Source organism: Penicillium alfredii (assembly GCF_028826965.1).
Source record: "Penicillium alfredii strain IBT 34128 chromosome Unknown utg000007l_segment0_segment0, whole genome shotgun sequence".
Classification (NCBI taxonomy): domain Eukaryota; kingdom Fungi; phylum Ascomycota; class Eurotiomycetes; order Eurotiales; family Aspergillaceae; genus Penicillium; species Penicillium alfredii.
Genome location: NW_026622704.1, coordinates 2,638,536 through 2,650,964, shown reverse-complemented (window position 1 = coordinate 2,650,964; position 12,429 = coordinate 2,638,536). Strand labels below are relative to the sequence as shown.

Genomic DNA, 12,429 nt, shown 5'->3' with positions numbered 1-12,429 from the left:
CTTTCATTGAGCAGCCAAATTGAATTATGTTCGCTTCGAGGATGTTTGGGGAGGGTTTCTTTCTTTTGGTGAATCTTACCCTTTTTGACTTGGTTAGATATGACGGCTTGTACAACACGTTTTGTTCCTTGGTCCATTTGATATGTTGGCGTGGACCTCTCAATTTGGTTGGGCTTTTGGTTGATTCCCCTGCTGTAGCCCTGGGGAGTGGATTCTTTTGGAGAGTTCTCTGATGGCAGTTCTTGTCTTTGCTTTCCAGATGATTCCCCCTTCGCTTCATGTCCTTTGCGCGGCTGTCTGGGTTTTGTGTCCCTCGATCAGACTGTACTATCTATCCTAAGTACCTCAATTCAAGGGAATATTTTGTTTTTCAGCCATGCAGCAAATACTGGCGTGGGTTCATCTCAGTTGCCTCGGCAAGTAAATGGGCGAGGCCGTCGGTGATGGCACCTTCCCAGGGCATTGAGGCAAGCACGCGATTCAACTTCTTTTCTGTTCTCATCTCTCCTCATCGGCCACTTACACGGCCATCTGCTCTCTCGCATCCGAAATGCGCTATGAAAACTGGGATGTGCTCCTCTTCCCCTCGGGCTCCAAGGTGCCCATCCAGGAGTTCAAAACACAATGCTTTGTGACCAAGGACCGAGATTCCCCCTACATGCAGAATCCCTCAATTGCGGTCTCACCCTACTTTGTGATGCCCGGCAACTTCGGTCAAGTGCCCGTCCTCACTACTTTTATCCCCAGTCTGCCCAAGGACAGCCCATTTCGCGTTTCAATTCACAGTTGGGAGAAGCCTCGCCCGAGTCGCCTGATCGAGAGTTTGATGCGACCCGATGATTTGCTGCTCTATGAAGCGCGCGTGTTCATTGATGGGCGCTGTGTTGCGTGAGTAGCTCAGCTGGTCGTGCATGATGTCGGGGGGCGCCAACTAAATTCTCTCCAGAGGGAGTCTCTTCGGCGAGAGAGCTTCATGGCCACATGTCCTTGGTGAGTGAGGGCCCAAAATGTAATGGTTTGGTAGTGTATATACTGACGCATGTCTGGCAGATCTCAGTTCCCGTATCGTTTGTTCCACTGCTTTGCTTGGTGATCCTCGAGCCTCTGACCATATCAACAGACATCGATCGAGATGGCAACCAGGACAACCTTCGCTTCCCCTCTTTCCACAACGAGATTCTCCAGCAAAGGCACTGGGATGCAGGAGATTTGTACGGACGGGTCAAAGTCGTTATCGCCGAAGGGTTTTCTCGCCCACTGCGCTCGCCCCCGTTTGAAAGAGTGAAGGATGTCATTGCCTTGTCTTTTCAACATGCACCTCTAGGTAAGTGCCCAAACGCTGCCGAGAAGCGACATCATTAACACACAATCCAGGCATTCTGGAATATTCCAACATCGCCTGGCCCAATTCTAACATGTGGTCTCAAGCCTCGCGGACCGGATTCAAGTACATTGCGGGAAGCGTTTACGGTGATTTGAAGGAAACGGAGGATTCTTCTCACGGCCATTCGCCAAGCAAACCTGAGTTTCGCGCGACGGCAACCCTGAGCAGTCAGTCCAGCGGTGGTCAGGCCATGCTCTACAATTCCTGGGCTCCTCACCGTGACTTTCCTATGCCAGCAACGCAGTGGCCAAGCTATTCTCGAGACCCTCGATGGGAAGGATATCCAGAGCCACTCATGACAGAGACAGACCCTTACATCCAGTTCACCGAGGCCGCCTGGCGCCATCGAGGTGCCCGGTCGTCTCGAGAAGACGTGCCTATGCCCGACTATATCTCTAGTTCTACCAGCAGTCGTGCAATCTCAAGCATGACCGGGATCAGCTACGAACACAGCAAGCAGCCCAGCATCACCGCTCCTCTGAATGACGACCAGTACCATGAGCTGATCCAAGCCCTAACTCCCACCAAGGGACCGACCATCGGTACCCGTGCCCCGTCTAACACCCCGTCGGCCGTGATCACTACCGTGAAACCCTCTGCCGCCGCGGAGGCGCGCTCAGCAAGCTACGCCAGGACCAGTGGCCGTACCTCTGTTCTGCGAGAGATCTCACAGTCCAGCACTCGCGAAGTCTCCGGGTCAAGTCTGAAATCCAATCCCCAAGCCGAAAAAGAGGCAACGCCGTCAAATCTTGGCGTCAGTCCCAGTGGAAATGTGAAGAGCAAGAAAGAACGCACGAAGGAGCATATCAAGGAGACCCTCAAGGCGAGCACCATGGATATTTCCAAGGAAAACAACAAGGAGAACCCGAAGGAGAAGGAGAACGAAGCCGTGGAAATCGCGTAAGGGGAAGATACTGTTGGGCCAGTTTAGTTATTATTACCTTGCCCTCTTTATTTATAGCCTATCACTACCAAATGTCCCCGTTCTCAAGTGTATTAGTCTATGTGATTTTGCCTCAGGTCACACCTTCCCTTGACTTGTTTTCCTCTTTGCCTCCTCCGCTCCCACATCATCAAGTGTTTGTCTTTCCTTTGTTTACTCCTCTCTCTCCCCCTCTCTCTTGATCTATAGATCCTTTCCCACCACTCCCCTTCGCAATACACGTCGTTATCAAATGGCGACGCGAACCCCGGCTCAGAGCATCCCAGAGACAGGCTTGAAGCCTGTCTCTGCCGTATCTTCTGCTGCTCCTGCCTTTCCAACCCAAGATGACTCTACTACCAGAGTTGAAAGTAACCACGGGCTAGTCGTCACAAATCAGCAAACACCTGTGTTCGGCTGCCCATCCAACTTCACATCGGTGTTGGTTTCAAGGACTCTCGGGTCCACGGTAAGACCTGAAATCCAACTAACCTCAACTTCCTTCCAGGGCTGGCGTGAGAACAATAACAGCTCCTCTGGTTTGCTCGATTCCCGTGAAGACTGCATCGCTGGCGTGCCGTTGACCTCGTTCCCCGCGCCCCGGGATGCAAGCAGCGATTTGAAAAGCTTGCCCAATACAGCACAATCTGGTTTTGCTCAAGTGGCTCTGGGTAAACCTTTGTCCAAGCTTGAGCCCGACCAGATTTTCAATTTCCAGGCTCTATCTGCTCCTCGTCCTTCTCCAGACCGGGTTGACCAGAATCCCGAGAACTATCCCGAACCGGTACGTGTCACATCGTGAAGCAGATGAGTGGTGGCTGTTCGTTCTTTAGTCGGACAGTTGGCTGATTATTGAATAGAGTAGCCTGGGGTCTCTTGTCGTTGGGCAGTTGACTGCCAGCCAAGTGCTGTTTTATTTCGGTGTTCTTTCCATTATGGCTCGCCTGAACCCTCAATATCACTTCAAATACGGCGGTAGGGATGGGAGGAACATCGGAGCTAGGCTCACTCTCTATGGGCACACCATCCTTGTTCAGCCTACCGCGGAAACGGTATTGGAAGCTAAAGTCGCAGCATGTCGTGGAGCTCTCGAGGGCTTGCGAGAGTTCAACCCTCAGTGGCTGGTAGCGCCCCAGCCCATGGATCGTCCGACCAGCCCTGACTGGAACTGGGTTCAGATGCTTTATGGTGAGTTCCCTCTTTTATATCCTCTGAATGAAGAGTAGTTGATTAAGTGGGTAAATGAAGAGCATTGTGCTCAGCAACATTGGCCTGAGCCTATGTATCGGGACAGCAGTAACGGGTTCAGTTGGCACTGTGATGTAGTGGTCAATGACGGACTATTTCGCACCGCGCGGGGGTGCATCAATCTGTCGGAGGGACGAAATACAGTGGCCCATATGACCCTGTATCAGCTCCTTGTGGGACAGATTGGGCCTAATGTGTCCATACTTCCTCCTGATCCGTCATCATCCCCAATGGAGGAAGGCGAATTACGTCCCCACAAGGGTGAGCAGTATGGCATGATCCAAGGCTCGGGATTGGGGCATCAAGAAGACGGAACGCTTGATCAGCCTGTTTGCTCTGCAAAGGCGAAAACCTCCAATCCCTTGCCCAAGCAACTGCCGATACGCAGCAGGCGGGGGAGGAAAGCATCCTCCAAGGCCCAGTATTTTGCGCCTAACGGTAATGCAAATCTAATTCCTCTGGCCAACAGTCGGCTGGCTTCTATTAAGGAGCCGGTCCAAAAGAAGGAAGGCCCACTGGAAATGCTGAAGGCGATCCAAAAGGCACTGACCCAAATGCCCCGACAGGCTTCATATATGAGAGTCCTGGAAAGTAAGTCATGTGAAAGTTATTTTCTTTTTGCCTTCGTATGGTCGGCTGATAGCAGTATACTTCATCCATACAGAAATCTGCGATGTCCTTAATGCCAACTGCCCGACCATCCGCCGCGAAAAGAATATTTCCGATACTTCTGGGAATTCATATGTGGTCTTGGCTCGGTTCGACAACAGGAATCCTTACCTGAACCGCGCCAGTCCCATCTGGCTGGCTGAAGTCTCGAACCCCGACCCAGACTTAGCTCATGGTATCGGCGTGAAGAAGCTCATCCTGTGGCTTCTAAAGATGGTCAAAGAGGATTCCGGGGTGACCAAAAAGGCTTACAATCGCGAGCTGGCATTTCTGAAAAAACTCGAGGCCGAAGTCGAAAACCGCCTGCGTCGTTGAAACCACAGATGTCGAAGTTTGGGTGCCAGGTGCACGTTTGTCCCTTGTTCGTTTACTTGAATGTGGAGTGTTTGTCTTTCAGTTCTGTGAGAGTCTGCAGACAATATTGTTACGGGCATGACTATGTTGGGTGTGATGTTGCGACGTGTTGAGTAGATAGCATTCCAAGGCTAGGGTATCGAGTCTATGTACAAGTCTCGACACTGGTTTCCCTCTCTTTTAACAAATCGTCACAGTATTATTCTCCCTTGGGCATGTAATACAACGGGTGCCAAAAGTTTGGGTATAGCACTCCACTTTAGCAAAATCTATATTCTAACCCCTTTTTCTGTTCTCTCTACTATACCCAATACGCCATATTTTGGTACCTAAATTAGTGCGAATTGTAGGCAAAACAATGAACCATCAAAACCCACGCGCGTAATAATTATTTTTGCTCTCGAAAATGGCTTAAGTCCCACTAAAATCGCTCGCGATTTGTACCTTAGCCACACTACAATTTACCGGACTCGCGATTGCTTTGAGTAATACTATACTCTTAAATCATCGCCTAGAAGTAACAGACCTTCTAAGATCAGCGACTAGACTATTCGATATATCTATCGGATAGTCTATCGGATAGTCTATCGGAACCCACGAATAAGCTATAGAGCCCTCGGAGCGAATACCCCTTATTTACCCTCTCGATCAACAATTCGACGCGTTTTAAAAGGCTATCGGTTTCGAAAATATAAAAACAAGAAGTAAATACCTTTATTAAAGCCGGTTATATATAAAAAAAAACGCGTTTTTGCACGCGAATAGGCGAGTTTTTTGGATTAGGAGAATCTAATCTTTTCTGACGAACATTCAGTCTAACGAATATTGAAGTCTAGGGTCTAATTTATCATTCGATTTATCTCCGAGGCCTACCGAAGCGATCTTGTGAATCTTCTTAGTCATAGAAAAGATATTTCACAGATAGTTTGGGCTAGAATCTGGATTAGTGGTCGTTTAAAGATAATGATCATAAATCGCGATAAAAACGCTCCTCGACAAGGTTATACTACGAATTCTTATCTCAATACTCTTAAAGAGGGTCTTTTGCTAATCTATAGGCTAGGCTTAATATTCCAGCAAGATAATACGAGAGTCTATGTGGCTGATATCTTATAAGAGTGGTTCGAAAATCATAGAATTTAGGTTTTAAACTGGCCTTATTCGCCTAACCTTAACCCTATCGAACTAGTATAGCGGTTTTTGAAGCTTAAAATCCTTTAATTATATCCTTAGCTAGGTAATAGAAGGTCTAAATGAGATTAGGAGGTCTTTAAAAAAGCTATATACGACGCTTAGGATCAGCTTAATCAAAACGCTATTAATAACCTAATTCGGTTTATACCGCGTAGGCTTGCCGCTGTACGCACCGCGAAGGGTTAGTATACTAGATATTAATCTCTTTTTTTAGTGTATTTAGTATAAAGTTCTAATATATAATATTAGGGGAGTTATTCGGGTTTTAATATAGTAGGGTAAACCTGAATTATAGAGTGTACCCAGACTTTTGGCCGCGTAGTGTAAGCAAGAGACCACGACTCCTAGCTTCGGACTTATTTCATGATGAATACATAGCCCCTACATCCTATCCTATCTTATTTTCTCCCAGTCCTACCCAAGCAAACAGGGAATCGAGTCGTCTGATCCAAGAGGGAAAGAGCAGAAGATTATAAGAATTGAGATCAATAAGAAAGAAAAGGAAAGGAAAGGAAAAGCGAAACGTGAGGCATTCGGTTGATCAAAGTAGAGGAGAGGTAAAGGGGAGTCAAACTGCCAGAGGCAAAGGACGTCCAGGAGCTGTGACAAAAGGAACACGGGCAAGAAAGAGAGATAGAGAGATAGAAGAATCCAAAGCATGAGTACTTGAAGGCAAGAACAAGAAAAGAAAACGCATACTGGGAGTATCAACTTGGGAAAGCAAGGATTAAAGTAGCCACCGCCAGGGGAGAGAGAGTAATCATAGTAGTAATAGAAAGAAGAAGCGAAGAAAACTCGTAGGTCACAGTGCACTTAATCTCGAATACAAAGAAGATCCAGGCAGTCCAAGCGTCACTTTTGAGGTGCTGGCTTCGAAGGGGAGAATGGGATCAACAGATACGCCAACGCCAGTCTCATAGCAGCATATGCGCGCACACACACACCAGATAATAATAATAATAATAATAATAAGGCAACAAAACAGCCGCAAAACAAATCGAGTATCCGCGAATCCGCACTGGAGTGATGATCAAATGTACAGAAACCAAAAAAGCAAGGGTATATCGGAGGTGAAGAACCGTTAATGACTGGTATACGTTCACATAGGGTCGCCGGCCCCCGTTTCAACACCATCGGGGTAGGATATGTTGGGATCAAACCCGAATGTAGTTGTGTCCGCATCTGTGTTAAGGAACGTGTCAAAGTCAAAGTTCTCGAGCAGATTAGGGTCATCCAAGGCCCTGAAGTCGAGGTCGAAGGCGGAGGGCTAAGATCCAGGTCAGTACCCATGTTAGGTCGTGAAAGAAGAAAGAAGAAACATACATCAGGGATGCTGAGGTCATTGAAAGGTTGCTGGGTCTGGTCCGGTGGAGGTTGGACCAATTGTTGAGGAGCGGGTGCCGAAGTGGGCTGCGGCGCAGTTGTAGTCGCATTGGCCCCGGCCTTGTTGAAGGAGTTAGGATGTTGGGGTGTGACGGGCGTCGACGGGGTCTGGTTGGCATCCGCCGTCTCGGTGGACGGGGTGGCAGCTGAGGCCGCATTGGCTGCAGCCGAATTCTTCTTGGTGGGCCGCTTTGATTGAGATTCAAGTTAGCAAACGAGGGTACGTGAGAGACCAGGCTCTGGGGAACGACGTACCTTGCGGGTGTCCTTGCCGTCCTTCTTGCCCTTTGGAGCAGGCTTGTTAGCCTGCTGGGGCGTGGGAGGCGCATTCCCAGTGGTCTGAGGCGACGCCGGGGTGCGTCCAGCATTGGCACCAGCCGCAGGCGGTGCCTGCGGCGGGGGCATCGCGCCCCGTTCCTGGGGAGTACCGGCCTGAGGCTGGTTCGCCGGCGAGTGCTGGGGCGGGATCGGCTGTTGTCCGGGCTGCCACTGCCCACTAGGCATGCGGTTGGCCGCGTTGGCGGGCAACGGTTGACCCATCTGGGGCCCAGTGAAAGCGGGGTTGGAGCTCGGAGGGCGCATGTTCGGACCAGGGAAGAACGGAGCTGCCATATCCGGTGGCATTTGACCACCGTTGAGGTTCATCGATCCTGGCGATCCTCGGTTCTGGGACATGGCGTCGGCGGCACTTGGCGATCCGGGGAGACCGCTCTGAGGCATCTTGGGCGTGCCTCGTTTCATTTGTTCGCTGGGGTTCGGAGATGCACCCGCCCTACTACCTTGGGGAGAAGTGCCTGGTGGCAAACCTTGCTGCCCGGGCATCGGGGGCTGGCCATCAGTACGGGCCATGCTATCCTGCTCTTGACGAGCCATCATCAAACGTCGCTTATTCTGCTGCTCCAGCAACATAAGCTGCATCTGATAATCCTGGAGAGCATGGTTGCCGTGCTGACCGCCAGGTGTGGCCATCCCGGGTCGGACCTGTGGCATCTGCCCGTTCGAGCCGTAGTACTCAGGACCCATGGGGTACATTCCTTGGCCGTCCGGCATCGGCACCAGATCCGCCTGATTCGACATCACACCGGGATTCATCATACCACCATTCGGCATACCCTGGGAATTCAATGCTGAGCGCGAGTGATGAAGGGCCAAGTTTTGAGCATATACCTGCATGGATTTCTGTTGCGCCGCTTGTCCCTGCTGGAACTGCTGGAACTGCGCTGGGGTCATTCCTCTCTGGGCCATTCCATTCTGCATCAGCAACTGCTGTGGAGTCGGCTGTCCAGGCATTCCTTGTCCCTGGCCACGTCCATTGGGTGCTAATTGCTGTCCGTTGGCCGGACCACCTTCAATGCGTGGGCGTTTCGACGGCGATGGGGCATTGTCTGCGGATGCAGGTGACTGCGGTCGATGCCCGTTCATGTCCACTTCAGGCTGGTCCCGCTGCATCTGCTGCATTAATTGCATCTGCTGGGTCTTTTGGAACTGCGCTATCTGATGTTGCGATCTGTAGCAAGAGTGTCAGTATCGTAAGCGCCAATCAAGCATACACCAATCAAGCATACAGGCCGGAAGTGTTGTTTTGTAGCACTGTCTTTTGCAAATTAGGGGGGACCATGCCGTTCCGTCCTCGCATGTTTAGCGGGCCCATTTGACCAGGCATCAAGGGCTGCTGTCGCAAAAGTTGATTGTGCTGCTGTTCACGCATACGCATGAGATTCTAAAAATAGATAAGCATGATGAACCGGCTATAGTGGTGGCAGGCACAACGACAACGTACCTGGGTATGTTGGAGATACTGCCTCACGTCATTGCTGTTGCCCTTCTTGCGTTGGGCCCAGAAAAAGTCCCAGAAGAGGCTGAACCAGTCCAGGAGAAATGATGACTGCTGGCTTTCACTGGGGAGACTGGGGCGAGGGAGGCCATCTGGGATCTTAATCTTCTCGCCGTCCTTCCCATCAGTCATCATGGGATCACCGTCGATCCCATTCATCTCGCTGTCCCGCCGGTTACCAGGACTAGTGTTGGAGTCGGTGTTGAGCTTGATGGATTCATCCTGCACAAGGGCACGTGCACAGTCATGATATCCACGTTTCAAGAAGTAATCATAGATGTAGGTGTTGAGGTTGTTGATCATAATCTCAGGATTATTCATGTTGCCATCATTACGAGGAGCCGTGGAGCCGTTGTTGATCATGGGGACACCCCCCACGGGACCCCCAGCCCCGGGGTTCATCCCAGCGACATTCATCGGGTTCATGGTGGCGAACGAGGGGACCTGCTGTCACCCTTGTCTAAATTGCTATTTGCGACTCAAATCCAGAAGAGAAAAGGCCGGCGCGCCGTCTCAAGCGATCAGGGCTCACGTGGGGTGGAGTAGAAGCGACGCGTGGGAATGTGGAGGTGAAGGAGTCGGCACCACCTTGGAGTCGATCTCAGCAACGCGTATGGAATGAGCGCGCAAGCTGAATGGGTCTATTATGGCAGAAGTCAAGCCTGCAATAGAAGCCCAGGGAAAGATATACCGCCAGAGAGGACGCGGATGAAAACGAGGGGATCAAGGCTCGGGAGGGCGACGATAGTCTATGGGCTCGACTGCAAAAAGGGATGAGCGACGGTCGACACGATGAAGCAACAAAATGCGCGATCAATAATGTCTGAGTGATGACGGAGCAGGGAGGCGGGAAGTGCGCACAACCGGGGAGGTTGGGATGGGGGCGCTGCCAGACAAGCCCGATCGGGCAGATTTGCGGACCACAGACAAAGAATTTGGCATGCAAAAGATAAGATAGGAAAGGTAGAGAAAAAGACAAGAAAAGAAAAGAAAAAAAAAAAAGAGAAGCCCAACTCAAGAGGGGGAGAAAGACTCCAAGGGGAGAGGACGAGATGTGGATCTCACAGTAGAAGGGGAGGACGGATTGAGAGGGAGCCGGGGGGGGTCACGACAGGCGCTGCACTCTGCGGGAGAATCGCTTGTTCGGAGCGGATCAACCTGATCGGAGGTCGGGGGCGGCGCTGTCAGGCGTATTTCTGGGCATGCAATCTGATCGGGCCCATTGAAATGTGCAGTCTGAAGCACCGGGGAAAAGGGGAGGAAAAGCAGTCAGAGGGCGAGGCGAAACAGAATATGAGGGAAGAACAAATGCGTCGGGAAAAGAGAATAGACCGGGAAGGGAAAAAAAAAGACCAGGAGGATATGATACCTGTGATGGGCCCTGCGATGGATCCCAGCGGGAGTCTAAAAAAGTAGGGTAAGCCACCCACCCGCGACAACGGAGGCTGGACAAGTTAGAGATCGCGCGATCCAGATGATCGAACCAATGGACAGGAACAAAATTTCCCACAAGCAAAGAAGGACCAGAGAGAAAGGGGGTGGGATGGGGAAAAGAGAAGGGAAATTGATCTGTAGAGAAGAGAAAAAGGCGAGGGGCGGAGATCAAGTGGTACAGTTGGTCTGTATGTCAGTACCCAGCAATACGGTATTGTGTCCGGTCATTGACAGAAGTATACATTTCTCTCCAGTGTTTGACCTTTTCTCTCTCTAATTTTTATATAGTCCTTCTTTGTTCTATATTGGTTGTGGTCTTTTCTTGTCTTTTCTCGTTCTTTCTTTCTATCTTTCTATTTCTTGGGGATGCGCTAGCCAAGCAGAGCGCGCTACGTTTGGCTGTAGAGCAAAGCAATGCGCTCTTTAGCAGTGTGCGCAGAACTAGCACATCTTTCTTTCCTCCTTTTGATCCTTTCCAATTCCCATATATATATATATATATATATATTCTATATGCATGATAGTTTTCTTATTTTTTCTTCCTCTTCAAAGAGCAAGTTCTTGCTTGAATTCGCTCAATGGCGCGCTGAGATAAGATCCAGATAGTGGTATTGTCATGGTAATACAGGAATGATTGCCAGCGGGAGGATACAACGAGATCGACGAAGGGAAGCCGATCATGCCATTCCACTTGACTGATCACGTCCCCGACAGGGCTGTCCCGCCGTCATGGTTCATCTGGCTATTTAACTCAATAATCATGGGGGGAAAGACAATCCAAGTCTACGATGCCATAAATCAATCGCATGGCATTTCTAACATATACATCAGAAAAAGAGAATCAAGTAAAGCTGGAAGCATTGGAGAAACACGAAGTATAAAGTCAAACGATCTTCGATCGGCTTCGGAACAGATCCAAAAAGAAGAAATTCCCCCGGAACGCCGTCATCTGGATACTATGCACACAATGGTCGCCTCGTTAATCCTCTTCCGGTGGCATCTCGTCTTCGATGTATCGTACAAGTGAGACCCGCATCTCGGTGGTGTCGTCGCCTCGCAACACGTCACTCACAAAGTGAGCCTCGATCTGCATTTGAACCTGGAATATTCAAGTCAGCGATCAGACCCAGGACAAGGGAACCTTATGATGCGTACCATCTCCAAAGCCCCGCGGAGCACGCCGCACAAGATGTTGGAGAACCAGAGTTCATCCTGGGCCCGCCCATCATCTGGAAGCTCCACAAAGTCGGCCAGAGGGTTTTCCTCAAATATGAGGGAGAACTGGTTGTTGTCGCTCGCCCAATTCGTGACTGTCGGCGTGACATTCAGAAAGATCTTGAAGCCCACCTAATGGAATGGTCAGCCGCCCTGCCCCTTTTATATTTCCCAATCCATGCCTCCCAGAAGCCTCTCACGCACCTTGGCAACCATATCAGCGGTCTCCCGGAAGTTGGCGCATCGACCCACGCCAGACTTGGCCAGAAAGTCCTCAATCAACCGCATGCCAATACTGTAACCCATCTTGTCCAGCTGCTTGTTGACTTCCTGGTAGTCACTATCATAGTCTTGGCATAATTGAGCCACAATTGTTCCGTAGGTTAATGTGACCAGCTCCGCGTTGACTTTATCGACCCTCGTCCTGAGTAGACCCGGGTTAGTCCCGAAGGCGATGACGGTACAACAGCCAGATCAATTGACAATGGCGTTGCAATCCACCCCGTAGGGCCATTCAGCTTACTGACTTCCAAATTCTGCAAAGATGATATTAGCGGGGACGGTCCTAAAACGAGCGCCTCTCGGCTTCACGCACTCTTCTCCTATTCTTGAAGCCTTCGTCGATGACATCTTGCTTCATGTACTGACCAGCTGAAAAGTCGGTCGAAGATGACAGAAATATCCAGTATCCTGACACGTACACACAACAAATGCGACAAGTCAGTTAGTGGCCAAGCTGGTTGATTGTGGGGGGTGGTAGTTCTAGAGTTAGTTGGGCTGTACACTCCTCTC

General features: G+C 50.3%; 4 protein-coding genes across 4 annotated transcripts; 2 read left to right on the top strand and 2 right to left on the bottom strand.

Moving 5' to 3' along the window:
• Positions 1-550: 550 nt before the first annotated feature.
• On the top strand, positions 551-2,288 carry NUU61_005651 (uncharacterized protein; the record flags this gene model as incomplete). Its single annotated transcript, XM_056656233.1, has 4 exons — positions 551-888; positions 947-990; positions 1,058-1,324; positions 1,375-2,288. 4 exons carry the CDS (start codon positions 551-553, stop codon positions 2,286-2,288), a joined length of 1,563 nt encoding a protein of 520 aa, XP_056511846.1.
• Positions 2,289-2,559: 271 nt separating this feature from the next.
• NUU61_005650 (uncharacterized protein) lies at positions 2,560-4,538 on the top strand (the record flags this gene model as incomplete). The annotated part of the gene is made up of 5 exons (XM_056656232.1): positions 2,560-2,775; positions 2,815-3,090; positions 3,167-3,494; positions 3,633-4,145; positions 4,219-4,538. 5 exons carry the CDS (start codon positions 2,560-2,562, stop codon positions 4,536-4,538), a joined length of 1,653 nt encoding a protein of 550 aa, XP_056511845.1.
• Positions 4,539-6,870: 2,332 nt separating this feature from the next.
• somA (putative cAMP-dependent protein kinase pathway protein (Som1)) lies at positions 6,871-9,414 on the bottom strand (the record flags this gene model as incomplete). The annotated part of the gene is made up of 5 exons (XM_056656231.1): positions 6,871-7,038; positions 7,095-7,343; positions 7,410-8,661; positions 8,720-8,874; positions 8,935-9,414. 5 exons carry the CDS (start codon positions 9,412-9,414, stop codon positions 6,871-6,873), a joined length of 2,304 nt encoding a protein of 767 aa, XP_056511844.1.
• A 1,987-nt stretch (positions 9,415-11,401) lies between these two features.
• NUU61_005648 (TRAPP complex core subunit BET3) lies at positions 11,402-12,267 on the bottom strand (the record flags this gene model as incomplete). Its single annotated transcript, XM_056656230.1, has 4 exons — positions 11,402-11,521; positions 11,578-11,769; positions 11,842-12,061; positions 12,161-12,267. The coding sequence occupies 4 exons, from the start codon at positions 12,265-12,267 to the stop codon at positions 11,402-11,404; spliced, it is 639 nt and encodes a 212-aa protein (XP_056511843.1).
• Between the last annotated feature and the right edge of the window lie 162 nt (positions 12,268-12,429).